General features: G+C 37.0%; 1 protein-coding gene, 1 long non-coding RNA gene and 1 pseudogene across 11 annotated transcripts in view; 1 reads left to right on the forward strand and 2 right to left on the reverse strand.

Annotated features, from left to right (window-relative positions):
- The window catches only part of LOC147486923 (uncharacterized), a 50,300-nt gene extending 30,315 nt beyond the window's left edge, over positions 1 to 19,985 (reverse strand). Inside the window, exon 1 of the long non-coding RNA XR_015203240.1 lies at positions 19,943 to 19,985. This is a non-coding gene — a long non-coding RNA (uncharacterized LOC147486923). The remainder of the gene's footprint in view (positions 1 to 19,942) is intronic.
- Positions 3,660 to 10,498, reverse strand: LOC147486926 (uncharacterized). Of its 10 annotated transcripts, none has more exons than XM_086572454.1 (7): positions 10,358 to 10,498; positions 9,375 to 9,644; positions 7,351 to 9,049; positions 6,643 to 7,235; positions 6,321 to 6,539; positions 5,419 to 6,155; positions 3,660 to 4,177 (listed from the first exon to the last, which is right to left on the reverse strand). In XM_086572454.1, exons 2-3 carry the CDS (start codon positions 9,637 to 9,639, stop codon positions 7,671 to 7,673), a joined length of 1,644 nt encoding a protein of 547 aa, XP_086428580.1. In that variant the 5' UTR covers positions 9,640 to 9,644; positions 10,358 to 10,498; the 3' UTR covers positions 3,660 to 4,177; positions 5,419 to 6,155; positions 6,321 to 6,539; positions 6,643 to 7,235; positions 7,351 to 7,670. The 10 variants fall into 10 exon arrangements, with proteins under 10 accessions (XP_086428580.1, XP_086428581.1, XP_086428577.1 ...); XM_086572455.1 differs by lacking the exon at positions 10,358 to 10,498 and adding an exon at positions 9,790 to 9,922 and having other exon boundaries at positions 9,492 to 9,644; XM_086572451.1 differs by lacking the exon at positions 10,358 to 10,498 and adding an exon at positions 9,790 to 9,922.
- On the forward strand, positions 15,758 to 18,383 carry LOC147486927 (AT-hook motif nuclear-localized protein 25 pseudogene; annotated as a pseudogene).
- Positions 19,986 to 21,054: the final 1,069 nt, after the last annotated feature.

The raw sequence follows: 21,054 nt of genomic DNA on the forward strand, positions 1-21,054 counted from the left end.
AAGGCCTTGTGCAAACCTTGTTGGATAAGGATGTCCTTTACTTGGACTTGCCAAATCCCAAAGTTATTCTTCCCATTAAACTTCTCTACTTCAAACCTTGCGTTTGACATCTTGGGAGCCATCTTTCAAGTTACACACAATAACCCAAAAGAAACAATTTCACCTCGGAATTTAATCGAACACCTTGTCTACACAAATTTTTAGTACTAAACTCAAAATCTAAACGTATGACTCGATACGATTATTTGTGAATAAATAAGCTGCGGAAACAGCGTTACCCCGCAAAACGGATCAATCCTACACAAAGATTGATCTTTTCAATAGACAAGACTTCAACACCCCTCCAAGCAATATCCCAACACTTCTCGATATCAAATAACAAGCATATGAAATAAAACAATCAATGTAAAAAGAAGAACAAACCACAAGGCGAGATATATCGTGGTTGACGAATTTACTACATCCACACCGCGAGTTCAAGCTTTAATAGATGTCGGATAGCAGATTACAAGTCTCTCTCAATTCACTCACAAAGAATGAACACTTTCAACTCACAAAGAATTGTTCTCTTGTAATCACTCTCTTTCTTGGTTTTGGAAAAGTTAGGTTTTCAAAAACTGATTTGTTTTTATACCAAAATATGCGATTCTTGTAGCGAGGCCCGCAAAAACTGCTAATCAAAGTTAAAAGCCATGGCCGCTTTTCTTTCCTAAAACATGACTGGAGTAGTGGTAGTCCTTCCCACCGTGAAAAAAATTTTCTCTACATAAACCTTTTCATTGTAAACACCTTTTTTCCTTTTCTTCCAACATCTGATTTTTGCCATCGATTTTCTGGTGTAGCATATCATTCTTCTGTTGCTTTATTAAAAGGCGTATAAAGCTCATTGCACTTTTTTCCATTTCATTATTGTAGACTAGATGAGCAGGATGCAGAGATCTAGGTTCCAGGCTTGCTGTTGTCTTCTGATTATTAACCTTTTGACCTGAATTTCCCAGCTTCTCCATAGAACCCTGACCTCCAGCTGCATTTGAAGAAGCGTTTAGTGGAGTCTGACTTCTTGCAGTGACATTTTTCCTGTCACTACCATATTTAGGTGGCAAACACTTCCCATTTCTTGCTACCGAGCATTGAGAACAGCTCCAGTCGCCTACCCCCTGCTTGTGCAACTGAAGGCAACTTATGTGGTTTCCTTTCTCACAAGTGTTGCAAACAAGTAAACGTTCAACACCATTTACAGAAACATTGCATATCTGGCAAGTTAAGGAATGGTTTGTGTAATCAGTTGAAGGAGGAGACCACCTATGATGCTCAGGAAGCCTTGGCTGCAAAAGCTTCTGAATGTTTCTAGCAATTTCAAAGTGGTTACCAACATTTGAAGAATCCCGCACAGAGTTCATGACTTGTGAGGGCTGCTGTATTGCTTGTGTTGTTCCCACACGCAACCGTTGCCTTCACCTTATGATATGGAAGTTTTATTGTGAGGGCAACTTCAGCAACTCCCAACTGAAGTTGTGGTGATCGAACAAGTTGGAAGTTTTCCAAGTTAGTAATCACCAGAAGAATTTGCTGAAAGTAAAAATGTATAAGTACAATAAAAATCACTCAAATAAAAAATAAATTAAATGTATATAGTAGAAAAGTGACACTGATTTTTTGTAACTGAGAGAGAAAAAAAAAAAAAAAAAAAAAAAAAGTTAATAAATGGTTCTCTTAGGGGTTGTTTGTTTTTTTTGAATTCAGCATTTAGAGCCTCTTAAACTTAAGTTTTAAGCATTCAGAGGCTCAAAACTTGTTTGTTTTTTTTAAGTAATTTAAGCATTCAGTGGTACTTTTAGCATTCCAAACATTCAAAGACCAAAATTTCTTCCCGAATCTTTGAATTCTAATACTTGAAACAAGAAAGTCCCTTCTTGCCCTTTCTTAAGAACTCAATCTTAAGAACCCATCTATTTTCCTACCTTGACTTTTATGGCTTCAAAATAAGTTCTTCAAAATTTGATGTTGGCGTCACGGGTTTTTTCATTTTTTTGGGTGAATGATATCCACTTTGTTAAAAATAGAATTACATATATATATTTGAAAAATAAACAAAATATGAAAATAAACCGTTAAAATATATTTGTGACATATTTTAAATAAATTTATTTATCATTTATTTTTTTTCGATAATCCATCTCTTCTCCTCAAATATAATATATATTTTTGTTTAACAAGAAATCAAGTTAGTGTTTAAAATAGATAGCATGAGTAAAATTGTCCGAATGATTTATATTCAAACCCTTTAGAGGAGGTTATTCTAACGGAAAACAAACATGTTTTTAGAATTCAACAATCACATTTAGCAGAGAATGAGCCATTCAAAGATTCAAAGATTCATAGGCTCGAGGAAAAACAAACGACCCCTTAGGCTTTTCCGTACCAGGTTAAAATCTTTGTGTCACTATTTCTTCTTGATTTTTCCTATCTACTCTAAGAAAAATTCACCTTTAGCTACATCAGTAATAGAAAATTTACCTTTTCATATATTAAAAGAACTCCAAACCCTAAAATTTACTACGCTTCTAAGCCAGACAGTGCAGTTAAAAAAACACAAGCTAAATAACTTCAAATGGAGTTGTGGAAAAGCTGCTTATGAACTGATTTTGAACATTTTGGTAAAATGACGGAAAGAAAAACTAAAATCATGCAATCACAAACGGGTTCTAAGAACAGTAAAAATATATTTATAAGCATATTATATTTAACTCCTAAGTGTTGTAAAATAAAAAGTAGGAAGTTCGGCATTTTTCAAACGTGCTATGCTTGTCTTTACTTCACTATGAAAATTGCAAAAGGGAAGAAGGATTTCAGGAAGAAGATGATGATAAAAAAAAAGGCAATATAGGCGAAAAGCCCATTCTTTTTAGAAACCTACTCCAAATGAATTTTCCTGTACCCTAAAAGTGATGTGTTTGTTAATGCACTTGGGTTAGGGCATCACCAATGCAGGCCCTCATAATAGAGGGCCACAAAGCTTTGAAGATATGTATAGAGGAGAGAAGGGACATAGAGGACCCTTATATTTTGTGTCCTATGAATGCTAACCTTTAAAATTAATTTTAAATCTTGTATTAACTTTCAGTTCTTGTGAAATTGGCATGGTGGAAGTGTAGAGATAGCCTGAAGACCTGTAGGTTCTGGGTTCGAGTCCCATTTGTAACATTTCATTGTGATTTTATTTTTCTTTTTTAAATTTGGTACAAAAATTTAAAAACAGACAACTTGTTCGGGTGGGGTTTCGAACTTGGGATATTTCCCAATATATGAGCAATTTTGACCAACTTTGCTGGTACCACTCAACTGAAATTATTATGACCCATTTTGGTGTTATCTCGCGAAACGGACTGGGACCTCTATAAATGTGATAGAAATAGAGATAGTTTTAAAGGATGGTAACTATAGGGGCCAATATAGAGGCTGCATTGGAAGCCCATTTATGTATTGTTCTCTTAAATTTGAAGATACAGGGCCATATCAAGGTCCCATTGGTGATGCCCTTAAAGACTGGATAAAAAGTGCAATCTCAGGATTGACGATGAACAAAGCGGTTGGATATCATGCTAGTTCTAGAACTCATCCATGGCATACATTGGGAGAATATAAGATGAAAACAATGATTGGGAAGTGAAAGTCTATAAAATTCAAATATCTCCAGCCAGACATATATGATCATGTCTTTCCGGTAGAGTAGCTCCTGATTACCTGCAGTATTTTAATTCAGTCAACAAAACTTGCATTCTTGTGCACTTTTCTCCCCGCTAAACATTGACAATACGAATATTCACAAATTCATAAGCAAGGCTTCTACTACACACAGTAACACCCCAAGGATAGTTCATAGGCTAATACACTGCCTGACGCCCTGACATAGTTTATAACTAGCAAAAGCTGGTACAAGCATCCTATTTAAATATTTAACCTACGGATACTCATACAAGAGCCTGCCATGTACCCTGCCCACAAAAACTTTGTCAGACTAATCTCTCACTAGGTTGATAATTTCAAGGCCTTCAGGCACGTACTATTCTGCTGTGTGCTTCCATAACTGCTAATCAAAGTACCAAAAGCTCCGTTCCTCACATGAAGTAGTATCCTTCCCAGCAAAAAACATCCCTTCACCTCCACAGCCACGAACCTGTCAGATATAGTATCAAAAGCCAAATCACATAATGCGGTGAAATTTAAACAGGGATTACAATAGGTAGAACTGAGTCTATTCTATTTTATCGATACTATTCCAATTATAGGCAACCCAATTACTCCAAGTATTGTGCCTCTAGCTGCATCTGTTCCGGGTTAGAACCTTTCTTGCTATAGATATCTTTTTTGGTTCAAGATAAAGTCACTTCCATTTGTCTCCATAATTCATACAGTATTAAATCTTGAAGGCCTGAGGGAGCATTCTCCACCAAAATTTATCCACAGTTGTTGGATGTTTAGGCCTGGCAGTTCACAAACAAAGATAGGCCCAGCACAGTCCTAGCAACCAAAGAACAAACTTATCCGACCCAGTATCAGGAGTTAAAACAAAAACAAAAACTATCCTCACAACATAACTTCATATAAACACATAAGACTCTAGGTCCGTTAATGTTGGATTTGTTGTATTCATATGGTAACTTTCGAAAGCCTGTTAAGGTTTTCAACTGACGCTCCAAATATGAAGCAATGCTGACACTAAGCTGGGAAAGGGCCGCAGTAGGGCCATGCTTGACATGCACTGATTCATTTTCAAGTACTTATCCTCGAGATTTCATAGCGTAATATGATTCTGATTATCTTCCTTTTACATATTTTTAACATATTTGGATGAGTAAACTTGTAACCAAAAATATTAATTAATGGTAACTTGCTAACAATTTAAATTTACAAAAATGAAAATGTCAAATGCAGCCCAAGGATATCTTCAAAAGGAATTTATGGATCCATGTAATGGCCACATGATACACCACTTGCAACATGAGATACTGTCTTGTACCATAACTTCCAAGGATGCATCTCAAGGATATCTTCAATACGATTGTAAATTTACAGATCAATAAGTGAAATTTGCACACTTAAGGCCTTCAAAGGGATTCATTGCTAACAAAAATTTCAATGCCTACAAGTTATAGATAAACTAAGATACTGTCTGGATGTATCGCATCCTACCTCAAAGGAAAGTAGAGTAAAGGATGGAGATTTAAGCTGTTGGGAATATTTGATCATATCACAACAAAATTTTACGATTAACTTTTTAACAAAATATCTAAACGACTTGCACATTATTATTTACACTCTGTTGAGTGGTCTCTGTGTGTGTGTGTGTGTGTTGTGTGCAGGACGTTGAAAATTACGATCGTTCTTCAATAGCATTCCTTGCTGCTGAGAGCTTACCTGAGACCTAGGATTGCTTGGCTGACCACTTCACTAAGCAACGAATTTGACCACCCAAGTGAGTCAGCCCTAGTCCCCACACTTTCCCAGCCACTCAGGATGTCTTGCCAATGCCGCCATTAATGATTTACAATTTGAAACCAAAGAGAATGCAAAATGCAAATATCAAAATGCTTCAAGTCTGGAAGTTACCAAAATATAATATATTCACTCTAACTAAAGCTAAAATAGCCCAACAAAACAAAGAGGTATATTGAATGCAAAAATAGATAAAATGTCCCTACGGAATTTCACTATTTTTTTAATATAATCAAAGCTGAGATTAGAGACCAAAAATCATTGTCATTTTGGTGTGGACAGATAACCCAATCTAAAATATCAGTTGGACAGGAGAAAATAGTCGTTATAGGTATTTTTTATTTTTTTTGTAGGCTGTGCTATTGTCACGCAAGACTTATAACTTTATAAGAGAAACATTAAAATGCACTTACCTTGGCTTATAGTCTGCGTCGCTTAGAAGCTTTGAGAGATTTCAATTGTGTTAATACATATGTGATGGCCTCTTTTAAGCTGGCTTTTCTTTCTGCCTTGAAGTTCCAAAGTTCAGGAACAGCATATCTGCCACTGGCATTGTATTCGTTTATCTCCAGCAACACCATAGCTACAGCATCATACACTTTCTCACCCCATTCACGCTTCAGGTCTCTTAGTGGTTCAACATTGTCATCAATGATTTCCTGCACTTCTGACCAGTTACGTCATCAACAAAACAAATATTGTATACAAATGGGAGACATTTCCAAAAATAGATTCACAGATTGGAAGTTTACCAACGAAGATGAGCATTAAGAGAAAAATCACAAATGGGAATCCCCCTTAGATAAAGGAAGTGGATTACATACATGAAGGTTTCCATCAATACTAGTTTTTTTGAAAGGGTGCCACTCTGAGTCTTTTATGTATTCCTGCCAAATGGAGAATAACTTGGCAGATTTCACATCCCACTCTCCTGCTGGTAACCTCTCTAAACATGCATCTTGGAAAGGTTTCTCATCTAGCTCCCCCATTCGCTTGATCCCGAAAGTTGTTCGGCGACCATGACTCAAGAAGTCATTAAAGCCCTGGATATAAAAGAAAGTCGGTGTTACATTTATTTTCATACATTTCTAAGGAAAAGAATATGGAGGGGCACTAAGTTCAGCCGAAATTAACCAATATTTTTACATCGATCAATGCTTTGTGTACTTCCTGCAGCTCTTGGTTGCTCTTAAGCTCTTTGACTGTTAGAGCTCGATTAAGGCTAACTAAATCGTCCATTTCTTCTGTATTCTCCTTTATTTCCATTCTCAAAGCCTCCATCTCTTGGCTACTCTTAAGCTCTTTAACACTAAGAGTTCGATTAAGGTCTTCTATTTCCCCTGTTTTCTCCCTCAGTTCTTTCCTCAATGCATCCATCTCTTGGTTACTGTTGAGCTCTTTGTCTGTTAGATTTCGATTATGGTTAACTAAATCTTCTATTTCTTTGCATTTCTCTTTCATTTCCTTTCTCAAAACCTCCATCTCTTGGTTACTCTTACGCTCTTTGAATGTTAGAGTTTGATTGAGATTGACTAAATGTTCTATTTCTTCTGTTTTCTCTTTCAGTTTCTTTCTCAATGCCTCCATCTCTTGGTTGGTTTTAAGCTCCTTGACAGTTGGACTTTGATTACGACTAACTATATCCACTATTTCTTCCATTTTCTCTTTCATTTCCTTTCTCAAAGCCTCCATCTCCTGTTGGACCTTGGAATTATTGTCACCTTCAATATTACTCAGTCCTGTATCAAAGTAAAGTTCACAATGTTACTTCTATGTCAATGAAAAAATTGACTTACGTAGAGAATTCAAGTATGCAGATCAGTCATGTCTATCTATATTTAGACTAGGACATACCTGAGTAGTCGTGATTCCCATATATGTCAGCTTGATGCTCTGGAATTCTCATATCATTGGTACTGCAAAAGCATGCTATATTGTCATTAGATCCTTTTCTGCACTGATTCATTCCAAGGCACTCAGAATTGCATGCAACCTTCAGCCACAGACTTCCATGTGGTTGTATGCAGTTCCTAATTCCTTGGAACGTCTCAATGACTCTTTTTTCATGAGACGTTGGAGCATCTCTTGGTACAGGCGAGGACAAGTTATTGCACTGAGTAACTGCAGTTAATGTTGCTAGATTGCGAACAGGAGTTTTCCGTTTACGTTTTTTTCTACTGTACTGTTTCATTCCAATATCTGCAATCTGCATTGTTATCTACAACTGAAGGTTGTGTGCCGTTCTGAGTTCTTTGGAACGTCTCAATGACTCCTCCGTCAAGAGATGTTGGATTATCTATTGGTACATTTGACTGCAAATTCTTACACGGAGTGACTGAAGTTAAGTTTGCCGCATCGCGAATGCGAATACGCCCTCTAGATCTCTTTCTTCTCTTCATTTCTGTCAGGCCAATAGCAAGCTGAGGAACTAAATTTAAGATTGCCGGCTCAGGAACCTGTGTTTTCCTCTGGAGAATGGCAAGCATTGACGCGGAATACTTCGTTTTATCAAAAGTGTTCCTGGTTAGTTCTTCAGTGCTTGTGAGCGGTTTTGCAGGAATATTTCCCATTTGGCAAATGTCTCCAGTTGTTGTGGACACAGAACGAGAATCACTTGTGAGTGTACCGGCTCCTTTTGTGAGGCATGGTGTACCGTCAGAAATACAACGCTGAGAGTCTTCTTCTTGTGGGGGAGGAAGCTTGGTGCTAGGAGAACAATGTCGAAAGGAGATTCCCTGAGATGCAGGAAGTGTGGAGTTATCATTTTTTGTACTGTTACTGTTCACTCTTGTTTCTTTACTAACATCTCCAACAGTTGCCACATGGAATTTGCTACATGTGGCTCTATGTCTTTTTTTTGTTCTCCTCCTTTTGTAAATATCTGGAAAAAACATCTGACAATAAAGTTGCAGAGAATCCAAATGCGCCGCTGGCAAATTCAAGGATCGGAGGCTTGTTTCATCATCGGTATGTGAATGTGCTGTATCAGATGCCCTTTCTAGTCTGTTCTCGGCCGCTTGTGGAGGGGTGATAAAATTTGAACTATTTTGGTTTTTCTGTATTGAGGGAATGCTTTCTTGCAACCTAGATGTCACAGAATCTTCATGCTTCTTATGGATAATTCCAGATTCAGGCAATGTCTTACCATTTGGGACAGCATGAAAAGGCTTGTTCCACTGCACTGTGCTCCACTCCTCCACTGATACAGGTACAAACTGAAATGACACGTTACCACCTAACACTGCACCCAAAGGCTGGTTGTTCTGCATTCTGCTGCCATTATTCAGAGTTGGAGATGCATGGAATGACAAATTACCATTTGAAACGATATTACCCGCTGCAATGTTTTGTAGTACGTGATTCCCACTGGCCGACGCTGCTGAAGCCTCAAAAGGTGCATTAGCACTAGCTACGAGTTCCATAAAAGGCATTGAATTCCAATCTGGTGTTTCTGGGTTCCCATGCTTTTCAGCAATCTTTTTTTGAGGTATTGTTGGACTCGGCTTTTCAGGAACAACAGGAGGCCTTGTTCTCCTCCTTTGCTCGTAAATAACTGGAAAAAACATCCCATCATAAACTTGCAGAGAAACAAAATGGGACCCTATCAGATTTAAGCGTCTGTCATCATCGTTATGGGAACGAGCTGTAGCAGATGTACTCTCTACTCTGTTCTCGGCCAATGGTGGATGGCTGATGATACTACTCCAACTATTTTGGTTTTTGGATACCGAGTCAGGGGCAAACCTAAGGCAGGGCTAACAGGTCCCCTAAATTTCTCTCTAAAAAACAAAACAAAAAACAAAAAACTATATATGAACAGTGTATAATAGACATACAATTCAGGCTACTATAAAAAAAGTAGCCCCCACCCCCCTTACCTACTAATCTACATTCCTGGTTCCGCCCCGGTACCGAGTGAATGTTCTCATGCAACCTAGATGGCACAGAATTCTCATGAATCTTATGTACAATTCCAGATTCAAGCAATGTATTACCATCTGGGACTGCATAAATAGGCTGGTTCTGCTGCATTGTATTTCCCTTCTGCAGTGTTGCAGGTACAAACTGGGATGACGTGGTAGCACCTAACTCTGAACCAAAGGGCTGGTTGTTCTGCATTCTACTGCCCATTTGGGACTGCATTATACCTGAAAAACAAGGACAGTCAAAGGAGTCTAACAAAGTCTTGTAACAGCAGAGTTATACAGTTATAGCTATTATCAACTTTAAAAGACAAAGTTAAGTTGTATATATGACTGTGTTATTCCTTCAAATCTGATGCACTTAGCTCACCCCCACAACACAGCTCCATCACTGCCTCTGGATTATATCCCTGTTCAGGTATGCTCCAATCGCTTTCTTTGGTCATTGTCAAATGCAGACAACGCCTGAACAAGAGAATGGAAGGTCCTCCCTTTGGGAGATATATATTGAACTCTAAACGAGACAGCTGGATCTCGAATGGCAAAGATGGATCCGAGCTCTATCTCCTGTGTCCCGCAGTTCAAGTTGTTTTCCTGTCTTATACGTAGGTAATGGTAATCCACTACTGCATCAGGGTAATCTTCAGCTCCAGATAGTTTCATTATCCAGGTATCTCTGTCCGAAATTGAACGGCAACCCTCGCTTATGGTCTTAAATCTCGTGGGCTTACCTCTAACCCAACTCCATTTTTCAGAATCGTGAAATAATGTTCCTTCTTGATTATATTTGATTCCTTCCATGCCGTCTTCCAGCTCCTCTTTGTCTACAGCAGAATTGAGCAAAAGGGCCTAGGTCCAGAATAAGTAGATTTTCCACAAACCCAAAGTCCCCAAACGCTGTCAAAAAAAAACAAAAAAAAGAAACAAACTTTACTAACCTGAGGTATTATTGTCACTCTCAGGGCATGCCGTCAAGGTGCAGTATATCTCCAACTTGATCAAGCTATGAATACGGCTGAAGAAAAAATACAAACAAAGGAGAGTGAAGTAGAAACTGTAGAGTTGCGGTTAAAGATTCGAATGGGACTGTGTACTGTGCAAAACATAGAAGTCCAAAATGAGTCTTTACTTCACGTAGTGTAGTGCAGTGCCGCCATAGTTCTAACAGCGTTACGTGTTGCAACTGTGCATGACCATTGGTCAAGGTCTCAAGGATGCACTTGTAATTTGCCATTGTTGGAAATTATTAAATTCTAGTTAACTAGTCGGCACTCAAAACATTTTGCGTTTAATTAACTTCCAAAAGACCATTTCCATGGTAGCAGGGATCGATGCTATAACCATTTCTAATAGTTTTATATTTCATAATCATTTCATGCGTACACTAAAGTGAGGTTATGATAATTTTATGCATTTCATTTCTCGCAAACCAACTCATTACACATACCCTTTATATTTTGATAATTCAACACATAAAATGAGGAACAAATAAGGGGAGAGAGACTTGAATTAAAAGCATCAGCATATATATATATAGGCAAAACTCACCGTTTTGTTTTTTCCTCAAACTAAGGGGTCGTTTGTTTTTCTGAGCCTATGAATGCTGAATGCTGAATGGCTCATTCTCTGAATGCTAAATGTTGATTGTTGAATTCTAAAAAACATGTTTGTTTTTCTGTTATAATAACCTGGCTCTCAAGGCTGAATATAAATCATTCGGACAATTTTACTCATGCTATCTATTTTAAACACTAACTTGATTTCTTGTTAAACAAAATATATATTATATTTGAGGAGAAGAGATGGATTATCGAAAAAAATAAATGATAAATAAATTTATTTAAAATATGTTTTCACAAATATATTTTAACGGTTTATTTTCATATTTTGTTTATTTTCAGAATATATATATGTAATTCTATTTTTAACAAAGTGGATATCATTCACCCAAAAAAATGAAAAAACCCGTGACGCCAACATCAAATTTTGAAGAACTTATTTTGAAGCCATAAAAGTCAAGGTAGGAAAGTAGATGGGTTCTTAAGATTGGGTTCTTAAGAAAGGACAAGAAGGGACTTTCTTGTTTCAAGTATTAGAATTCAGCATTCAGAAGAAATTTTGGTGCTGAATGTTGAATGCTAAAAGTACCACTGAATGCTTAAACTACTTAAAAAAAACAAACAAGTTTTGAGGCTCTGAATGCTTAAAACTTAAGTTTAAGAGGCTCTGAATGCTGAATTCAAAAAAAACAAACAACCCCTAAATGAACTTTTCTTCATCTTCTTCATTCACGTTTTCTTTAGTCACATTTCTTTTTCCCACCAAGAGCAACACACCAAAGAGAAGAACAAGTCATTTTCTCTAGCCATCTCTTTCACTTTGGTTGGTATGAAGTCATTATAACACTTGAAATCAATGTTTAATCCTGACAAGCGTTAAGTTGAATCCTAACAGAACCACTACTAATGAATAAGCATATTTTTCGACATTGGAACAAAAGGTTCAATGAAGAAACAAAGAAACGACAAGTCATACTCTTGTCTAACACAAAGATGAGATACTTGCACCCTTGTCATTTAAAAGTAGACTAAAATACTGCTAAGAGCAATGTACTATGTGCAATTAACCAATTGGAACAATGTACTATTTTTTGGACCAATTTATGCAATGCACTATATCAATTTGAGCAATTGATATAACGACTGTAATTCAGGCCAAATTAGATTGTCGGAGTGATGACGTGTCAAGTGAAAAAAACCCTAAATTGAAATTGACAAGAAATTCAAGATCACTTCAACATCAATTGAAGTAAGTTTTCACATTTTCATTGTATTCAAATCTTATTTTATCTCTCTTTACAATTTAGAGTTTTAATTTAGAGTTTTTTTAATTTAAGATTTTTTTCTTCACCTGACACGTCACCACTCCGGCAATCTAATTTGGCCTGAATTACAGTCGTTATGTCAATTGCTCAAATTAAGATAGTACATTGCATAAATTGGTCCAAAAAATAGTACATTGTTTCAATTGGTAAACTTCAAATACTACATTGCCCTTTTTAGTGTTTTAGTCTTTAAAAGTACCCAAACAGTGCCATTGTTCATAAGTTATAACTTAGAGTTATTTGATTGATTAAGCCAAAGTTCTGACCCATCCAAGTCTAATAATAGTTGGGTATCGAATCAGTTGAAGGTGTACATAAAGCTTTTTATGTTGGAAAGCACTTGAAGCATTTAAGTGTCGGGGAATACATATAATTGATGGGTTACCAACAAGTTCCACAGCCATAGTTAGTCTATTATCCTGCTCAGTGGATATGCCACTCACACCAGGAACTCCAACCATGGAGTCTAGCTTTTATACCATCGAGCTCAATTGTTTGAGGTACCTCTTTATCAAAAGATACAGGCAATCAATCATTATAATGCACATATAATCACTACACAGTTCTGTAAGGGTGCAATTATAGAAATGGGAACAAGCACAATATTTTTTTTCTTCCTAGGAATTTTATGGCAACGAAAGTGATGTTGAATGAAGAAGAAGAAACGAGACTTTCTTTTGTAAAAAAAAAAACCAAAAATGCAAATGTCAGTTTGGGCCCATCTTTTTTATGTGTTTGGTTGTTAATTAGAAACATTTATATGGACATTAGATTCTATAAGATCGATCTGACGGTTGGATCTGACGGTTGGCTCGATATGTCAAGATAGCTGGTATCAAAGACCATTAATACTGAGTAGTTGAGAATGCTCCCAGTGACCCACGTTAGCCCCCTTTTTTTATCTGAGAATGACACATCAGATTTTTCTTAAAAAAAGTAAATATACTCTCTTTTTTGCAGATTTCAATTGTTCGTAACCCAAACAAAATAATAAAACAAAACTCTTCACCAGATAGAAAACAAAAAAAAAAACAAAACAAAAACCTACCACTTCTTCTTATTCACCGCCATTACCATGAAATATTAACCTACCACTTCTTCAAATTCACCGCCATTACCATGAAATATTAAGCAAGAGCTCATTAATGGAACTAGCACTGTAACCTGGGCTACTCAAAATCCAAAAACATTTCACCCAACTTATTAAACAAACCGCCACCCTTTCTCACTTCCAAATTCCAAACCATCTCTCAAAATCTCTCTGAAAATAATGGCTCGAGCAAGATCGACGAATCCTCCAAGAACAAGAAAGAGGGTTGAAGCTAAAACCGACACCAACAGTACCAATAACTCTCTCAAACGTGCCAAAGATGGAAGTGCTTTCACCCAATGGTAATAATCTTTCTTCTCCTTAAAATAAAACTTCAAACTTTATCTATTAATATATATTTTTTTTTGCAGTGAAGAGTGTAATAGAGATATAGCGGTGGTGCTTATAGATATGCAATACGATTCGCGACCAAGAATCTAAACTCATAATGAAAATGGGTTTTATTGGATATCAATGGAAGAAAAATAACCATGTAAGTGCCCCCAACCACATATTTCCATTTATGGCTTCTTTGTACTGTGGATTCAAATGCCAATGCATCAGAGAACCATAGTTTAATTGTTTAAGTGCTCATTCATCGTTGACTACCGCTAATGTTAAAGCAACTGTTTTCCTGGCCAATAATGGCATAGATTGCTTTTGATCTTTGCTTTACTCCATAGAATTGGATTACTCCAGTGATGAGGCCAAGAGGATTGCTGCAGCTGCTCTATCGCTAGATTAAAGATGCTACGCCTTCCGTTGCTACCATGGGAAGAGGAAAGATAGAAGTAAGCAATATTTTTCATTAGGTAAAATCAAATCTGAGCAAATACAGAAAATTTTACCTATCAAAATTGGGGAACATAATTAACATGGAAATCCAAGATATCTATTTGATAGTTATCACCCAAAACATTATCTGAAATGCACAAATCTTATTAGACCAGGTCTTCTTCATCACTTTGTGGTTTAACCTTGATAGGATTTAGAGGGGATGGGTTCCTAGAGGAGAAAGATTACGAGTTCGGGGTTTGAGGAAGACGAAGAGAAGCTATAAGTTTGGGGTTATTGTACTCAAAACACAATATTGGTAAAGGAATAGAGAAAAGAAAAAAGAAGTAAAAAGATAACAAAAAAGAAGTTCACTATAATTAAACCTGAAATGTATCCACTATCAATTTGGTAAATCGACACATTATGTACACAAGCTCACACAACGTAATTATTAGAAACCAGTACTTACTAACAATGAAAAAGACGGTATTTGTTATTGGACTTCTCATTGCCAAACCTATACAAGTATACGTATATTCTTATTTGCTATAAATTTATGATGTATATATGAATTTCTAAGGATTCATCGTGATTTTGTTAAGTGTGAGGTTTTGGGGCAGAGTTTTATGCTTCATAAGATTAGTTAGCTGGTCGGGCATGCAGTTGCTATCAAAATTGCTTATCAAGGAACGTGCATAAGCTGTTTTGTTTAATTATATTATGAATCAAGATTTAGGCAGGACATAAATCCATTGAAAATATGAGAACAGATGTAAAAATGTGAGATCACATTGTTGAGCTGTTTTCATGAACCTTAATTTCGTCCTTCTTACTCACAGCGGATTATGTTCCTTTCTACCTAATGCAGGCAAAAGAAGCAAATCAGCTGACAGCAGTGACGACCAGGACAACAAATGTTGACGCCATCCAGCTCTATATTTTCTACAAACATGCGTAGGCACTGTCTCACTTTCTTTCTTCCAGTTTTTATTTTGTTTCTTTGCTCGATTGAATACGATCGTCAATAAGATTATTTTCTTCCTCTTCAAATTGGAAATTTGGATAATCGTTACTTTTCAATAGATACTAGATAGTACCTTTCAATTTAATTTTGGAGTAGATGAGGATTTTGTATGTATATCTTTTAATTAATAGCAGTCGAAGGAACCCATTTTGCTAGAGGTACAAACTTCCCTAATTTTTGTATTTGGGATTCTTTAATTTTTCTCTTTACATATTTCTGTTTCATTCTTTTCTAATGAACAACTTGATCTTTTGAGTTTCCGAAAACGCTTTATCAGTTATGGAATGCAAGACGAACACAATCATGGGAATACAAGGTATGGCCGTCTTATAATGCTATTCATTGTATCAGTTGTAGTGAGCATAAACATTTTGTTAGTAGGCCTAGCATTTCCGCAAAGAATCATTGTAATTAACACTTTGTACTTGGCAATTTGAGTTGCACTTTGAGAATTTTAAATTTTGCGAGCGAGGGTTGAATCGCTGAAGTCGGTTCCTGGGTAAGGTCCGCCTCACCAAAAGCATTTTCATATCAAAACAATTTCTTTAAAGTTAAAAGCATCTATGCAATTAATAATTGTTTCGGGGCGTGAGTCAAATGCACCGAGATCTCATGTTACGGAGGTATCATCGGTGTTGATATAATGGATCGTGTGTCAAACTACACAAGGCTTAAGAGGCGGGGAGTTTGTGTACTTTCGATGGTGGCGACAGTTGTAAATGTTACCTTTGCATCGATCCGACCACTCAACCGGAGGTGTGGTCACACTTCACGGGCGGTTCGATATACTATCACTGTCGGGTACACTGCTCCCACCACCAGCACCACCTGGCGCAGGAGGACTTGCAATATTTTTATCAGGATAGTATCTAGGTCAGGTTGTTGGTGGAAGTATCGAGTCCGTGGAGACATTCATATTTGATTGCGATGGTCGTTTTTCTATATTCTATACAGTTACTAATTTTATCTAAGGTAATTTAGAATTTAGTCCGGTGATGATGATCATGTTTGGCATGCAGGGGTTATATGGAAAGGCGATAGTCTGATCGATGGAGTGCCCTAAACTCTTGATATGCTTCGTTCCAAGGCACGATGGAATTCTCTCTCTCTTTCCCAATAATACTCTCGAAGAATTAATTTTTTTTCTCCTTTTCTTTCTTCAGGGCAAGAGATTAGTATTTGTTACAAACAACTCCACCAAATCTAGGAAACAATACGGAAAAAAGTTTGAACAGCTTGGCCTTAGCGCCACCGAGGTCGGGTTCACTCGAGCTTGCTTCATTTTTACTCACTCTATAAACTCTCGTTGCATATTCTTGCAATTTTAATTATTGCTTTCGAAAGTGTTTCGGGAAGAAATTTTTGCTTCATGTTTTGCAGCCGCCGCTTATCTCCATCCATTAATTTCCCCAAGGATAAAAGGTATGCTTCAGAACCAAGAACCTAAGACCTTGAACAGATCGGATCCTCTCGAAACCTATAAATCAAAGCCACTTTGACCATCGCATTTGAATTTGTTCTATAATATATATTTTTTCCTTTTCTTTGGCGGACATATAGGTCTACGTAATTGGTGGGATGGCATATTGAAAGAGCTTGAACTTTGCAGGATTTCAAGATCTTGGTGGTCGGTATATATCTATTTTGCTAATAAAAGCATAAATGTTTTTTTGAATATATTAACAATAGCCTATATTTTAGATCGAGAAAGTGGCATCGTGATTTAGTATTCTATTCTACCTTGCTTACAATAGGATGATTGGACCTTTCGAAATAAAGAATTTAGCATGCTACTTGTTAGTTAGAAACTCAAGAACCTTTCCAAGCTCCAACTCTTGCAATGTTAACAAACTAATGGCGTTAATAACCGTAAGCTCATGGAACTCCAATGGGGTCTTCAAGCAATCAAGTCGAGAAAGTGTAAACCCGCGACAAAGATCAGCTTCTATCTTTCTCAACCCACTTCCTCGCTGCTATCTGAGAGACAACAAATTCTTTAAACATAAACATTTCCACGACAAAGACGACCTCCGGTTCTTTTCACAGCTTCTAATAGCAATTGGAGAAGCAAAGAATGCTCGAACAACTTTAAAAATTTGGAGTTTCAAAAGGTTTCATGGGACTTGCAACAACTACACAATCTTTGCACCCTACTTGAGAAGAATATGAATGTCAAGCAAGTCGCGGTTCCGAGAAACAGTTGAGTTCGAAGCTTTATCGAGCTTTGAAATGCTGAAAAACATGATGGAATCAAAGAGATGATGTTTTTGAATCAACGATTGGGTCTTTTTGAGTTGGGCTCCTTGCTTCCGCTCTAAAGATAAACGAGAGTTTGGAAGAGTTGCAGATATGGGAGGACTCAATTGGTTCGAGAGGGCAGAGGAACTCTCAAAAATGATTGAAGTAAACTCCACTTTGAAGATGTTAATAGTTCTTGATTCAAACTCGATCACAACAGGCCCTCTCATTTCCACAAGACTTGCAAGGAACCGGACCATGGAAATTCATGTTTGGAGTGGAGGGAATGGAGAAAAAGCTCCAAAGTGGTGGAATTTGAAACCGTGCAACCTTGCACTACGATTTACAAACTAGATCTTTCGGGATCTTTGCGGTGGTCGCCTGTGGCATTGGGGTGGAATCTAATCGCCGATCTCTAGATATGACAGAATCAGATTGAAGTCCAAGTGGGTAAAGGAATTCAGATGGGTTTTAGAACGAATCAAAGCCTCGTGAGAGGTGAACCTATCCACGACTTGCCTCAAAGACAAGGGAGTCATATCGCCGATTTGGGTTATTCAAGAATAAGTATCTAGAGAGCTTATACCTAAACGAGAATTGGGTTAGTGGAATAGGTGTTGAACATTTACTCTGTCCACTCAGCAGGTTTTCAGCATTGCAAAATCAGGCAAATACAATACTTATTTGCAAAAACTCAGAAGTTGATGGCATCAGGTCCAATGGTGTTGATGGCCGCTTCATTTGCAAATGCAGTGTTTGAAAGGCTACCATTAGATGATGAGGAGTCTCCTGTCCACATCCAGCCTACAGCCTCACAATCCTCGGGGGTTACAGGTAGTGGCGGAGGTGTTGGTGAGCAACTCGCTGATGGTGGCAGTGGAAATGGTGTCCATATGAGCAAAATGTTTTTGGCTCTAAAACAGATTGGTGTGTGAGAGCAATCTCAGCCACGAACCTCAGATCTCGAATGAACCACATTTATGTGAACTCGAAGACATCAAGGTAACTTGGTAGTGATATATTTGTATTGAATTGCCGAACATAGATTTTTTGTCTTTCTCGGATCTTGGTGACGATGATTCATTTGAAATTTACATATCTGCAAGTACAAATTGTGTGTACAGGAAACAGACTCCACCTACATTATGCCCAAAAACATTTTGAAGAAGTTTATCTACGGACCCAAATTGCAGGTTACCTGTATGGAATAAGTCCCCCAGACAACCCTCAAGTCAAGGAAATCCATTTGCATTGCTATGTCGCCAAGATGGGGAACTTCGCCAAACAAGTCCATCTTCCATCTGCTCTTCCTGAGCATGAGTTCTTAAATGATCTTGAGCCGTTGGGGTTGATGCATACCCAACCAAATAAGCTTCCTCAGCTTTCTCCACCGGTATTGGTTCTCATTGTTTTTGTGATTTCTTTCTTCATTTTTATTTCATCTTCCGATTAGATGTTTTTGATGGTCCAACACATAATCAATTTTTCTGGACAGTGAAGTTTCTCGGACATGAGACACACCAAGGTACTATGATGGCCGATACTGGACTATGTGGCAGCGTTCTACAAAAGGAATGGACTTGATAAAAACTATAGAACGGAGAGAAATATCAACAACACGCAGCTCAAGTGGGAATTTAATCTTCTTGGTAGGCCAATGGATGTTTGCGACTTTAATTGTCAGAATAAACCGATGCTGAAGGAGCTCCACTTCTTGGTGACTTCAGTGTCTCATACTTTCGTAAACAATACCCGCAAACTCCCCGATCGGGGAATTGAATTGGTTGCTAGACAAGTGATTAATATCTTTTAAATCTTTCTTACTATATATTACTAAGCTTTATTGTAAAAATGAAATGACGTTTTTGAGAGGGTCCGCTAGCTCTATATTTGGATTCCCCTCCTGAAGTGGTACTAAACTTTGGTAATATTTATGCTTAATTCGAATTATTTGATGTGCGTTTCTTAATTTGTTATCCTTTTCAGATTCGAACTATCATTGGCTCAAGTAATTTCTATTATGATGTTAGTTGGTTAGGTTCACTCTTAAATAGAAAGTGAAACTGATGATGAATTTCAAGATGAAATGAATCTTAGGAACTCTAAAACTTCTGAAATTGGAGCAAAAGATATTCACAACTGATTTGCCGAACTCAATACTTAACGCCCCAAAACTGTCTAAACTTTGTCTTGCAGCACCTATATATTATCCACAACAACTGATGGGGCTGAGCTTTATACTTGCACCCCATAATTATCTAGACATTATCTTGCAGCACCTATATCATCGGAGAGGCTTATTTTGTAGTGAAATCTTAACACGAGCTAGCACAAACATGAACAGAGCTATTATATAGGATCTAGGAATAGGATCCTGTTTTATCTTGACAAAACTAGGAATTTGATTTGTTTCACACTCTTTATTCAAACTAGCAAGATGCACGTGCTATGCACGCGATATCAAACAAAACTCACCCAATAGTGTAAACATAATTTAGATGAGCACTTACAATTGACATTATGCCTGAGTAGACACACTTGCAGCCATTTAAAATTTGAATTGAATGGAACTCCATTCCTATTTGATTTCCAGACATATGTAAGTAATAAACTTTTAAGTATAGCTCCAAATCACATGTACTTTAAGCTTCTCATCCTAGCAAATGCACGTTGCAAAAGACAAAGATAAAAGGTTAGTGCATCAAAAGCATCTATGTAACTTTATTCACTGAAATCAGTATCAAAACCTTATGTAAATAGATAATATGCAATCGTAGGTGTTGAATTGGAAGAATGGGACATGCAGGAGCTGAGTCATTTGGTTTGTTAATCAATCATCCAAAATGGAATTACAATGGCATATGCGGCACAATGGCATACTCAGTCTACATAGGATATTACATCAATATAAGAATTAAAGTACACCAATAACAAAAAGAAGTAGGTCGCTCTGACTTGTCCTCCACTATAATAGCTGATATGTTGTAACCATCTACTCACAGGTAGAGTGAGACGGGTGGGGAATCTATGGAAGTACGTTCTTCTTATGAGTGTTCATACATTGGGCATTGGCAATTGTCAAAGGGAATGATTCTCATATAGTAACTGCATTATGAAATGGAATGCATCATACTCACATATATGCAAGAAATCATCAAAAATACAACCCATTGAATCCATTGATACTCCAATATTAACCGAGTATCTTTGGGATGAATTTAATTCAGTTAGAAAATATTTCTGTACTCATTTAAAGAGATTAAATTTCAGATTGTTATAGTTATCTAGAATTATAATTGGATGGCCTTTTTATAATTCATTGAATTAGATATTTCCTATTCTAATATGAATATTTTAGGCGTTGGATTTATCGCCAACTTTCTCCAATAAGCACCACCAAATATAGTAATATACCATAATTGTTTTTTTTTATTGTACATTATTCACAAAGATTATTGATGAAGATCAGTTAAGGGAGGTGAAAAACGATATATACAAAAGACGTCTGATCATGGTTAAACAGTATCATCAATTTCTAAAATTGCATTTTCCTAAGGTATGGTATTCTTCTCCTAGGGAAAACTCCAAAACAAAATCACGCCTAATTTCTCTAAGGTTGAGC

The sequence above is a fragment of the Coptis chinensis genome, chromosome 7 (genome assembly GCF_015680905.1).
Source record: "Coptis chinensis isolate HL-2020 chromosome 7, ASM1568090v1, whole genome shotgun sequence".
NCBI lineage: Eukaryota > Viridiplantae > Streptophyta > Magnoliopsida > Ranunculales > Ranunculaceae > Coptis > Coptis chinensis.

Bases quoted from the DNA above. Each gene is read 5' to 3' on its own strand.
- LOC147486926 (XM_086572451.1), bottom strand. From the start codon at position 9,865: ATGACCAAAGAAAGCGATTGGAGCATACCTGAACAGGGATATAATCCA. The intron at 9,645-9,789 runs GTGAGCTAAGTG...CTTGTTTTTCAG, and splicing joins GATGGAGCTGTGTTGTGGGG to GTATAATGCAGTCCCAAATG. The intron at 9,050-9,374 runs GTAAGGGGGGTG...TGTTTTTTCCAG, and splicing joins CCAGGAATGTAGATTAGTAG to TTATTTACGAGCAAAGGAGG.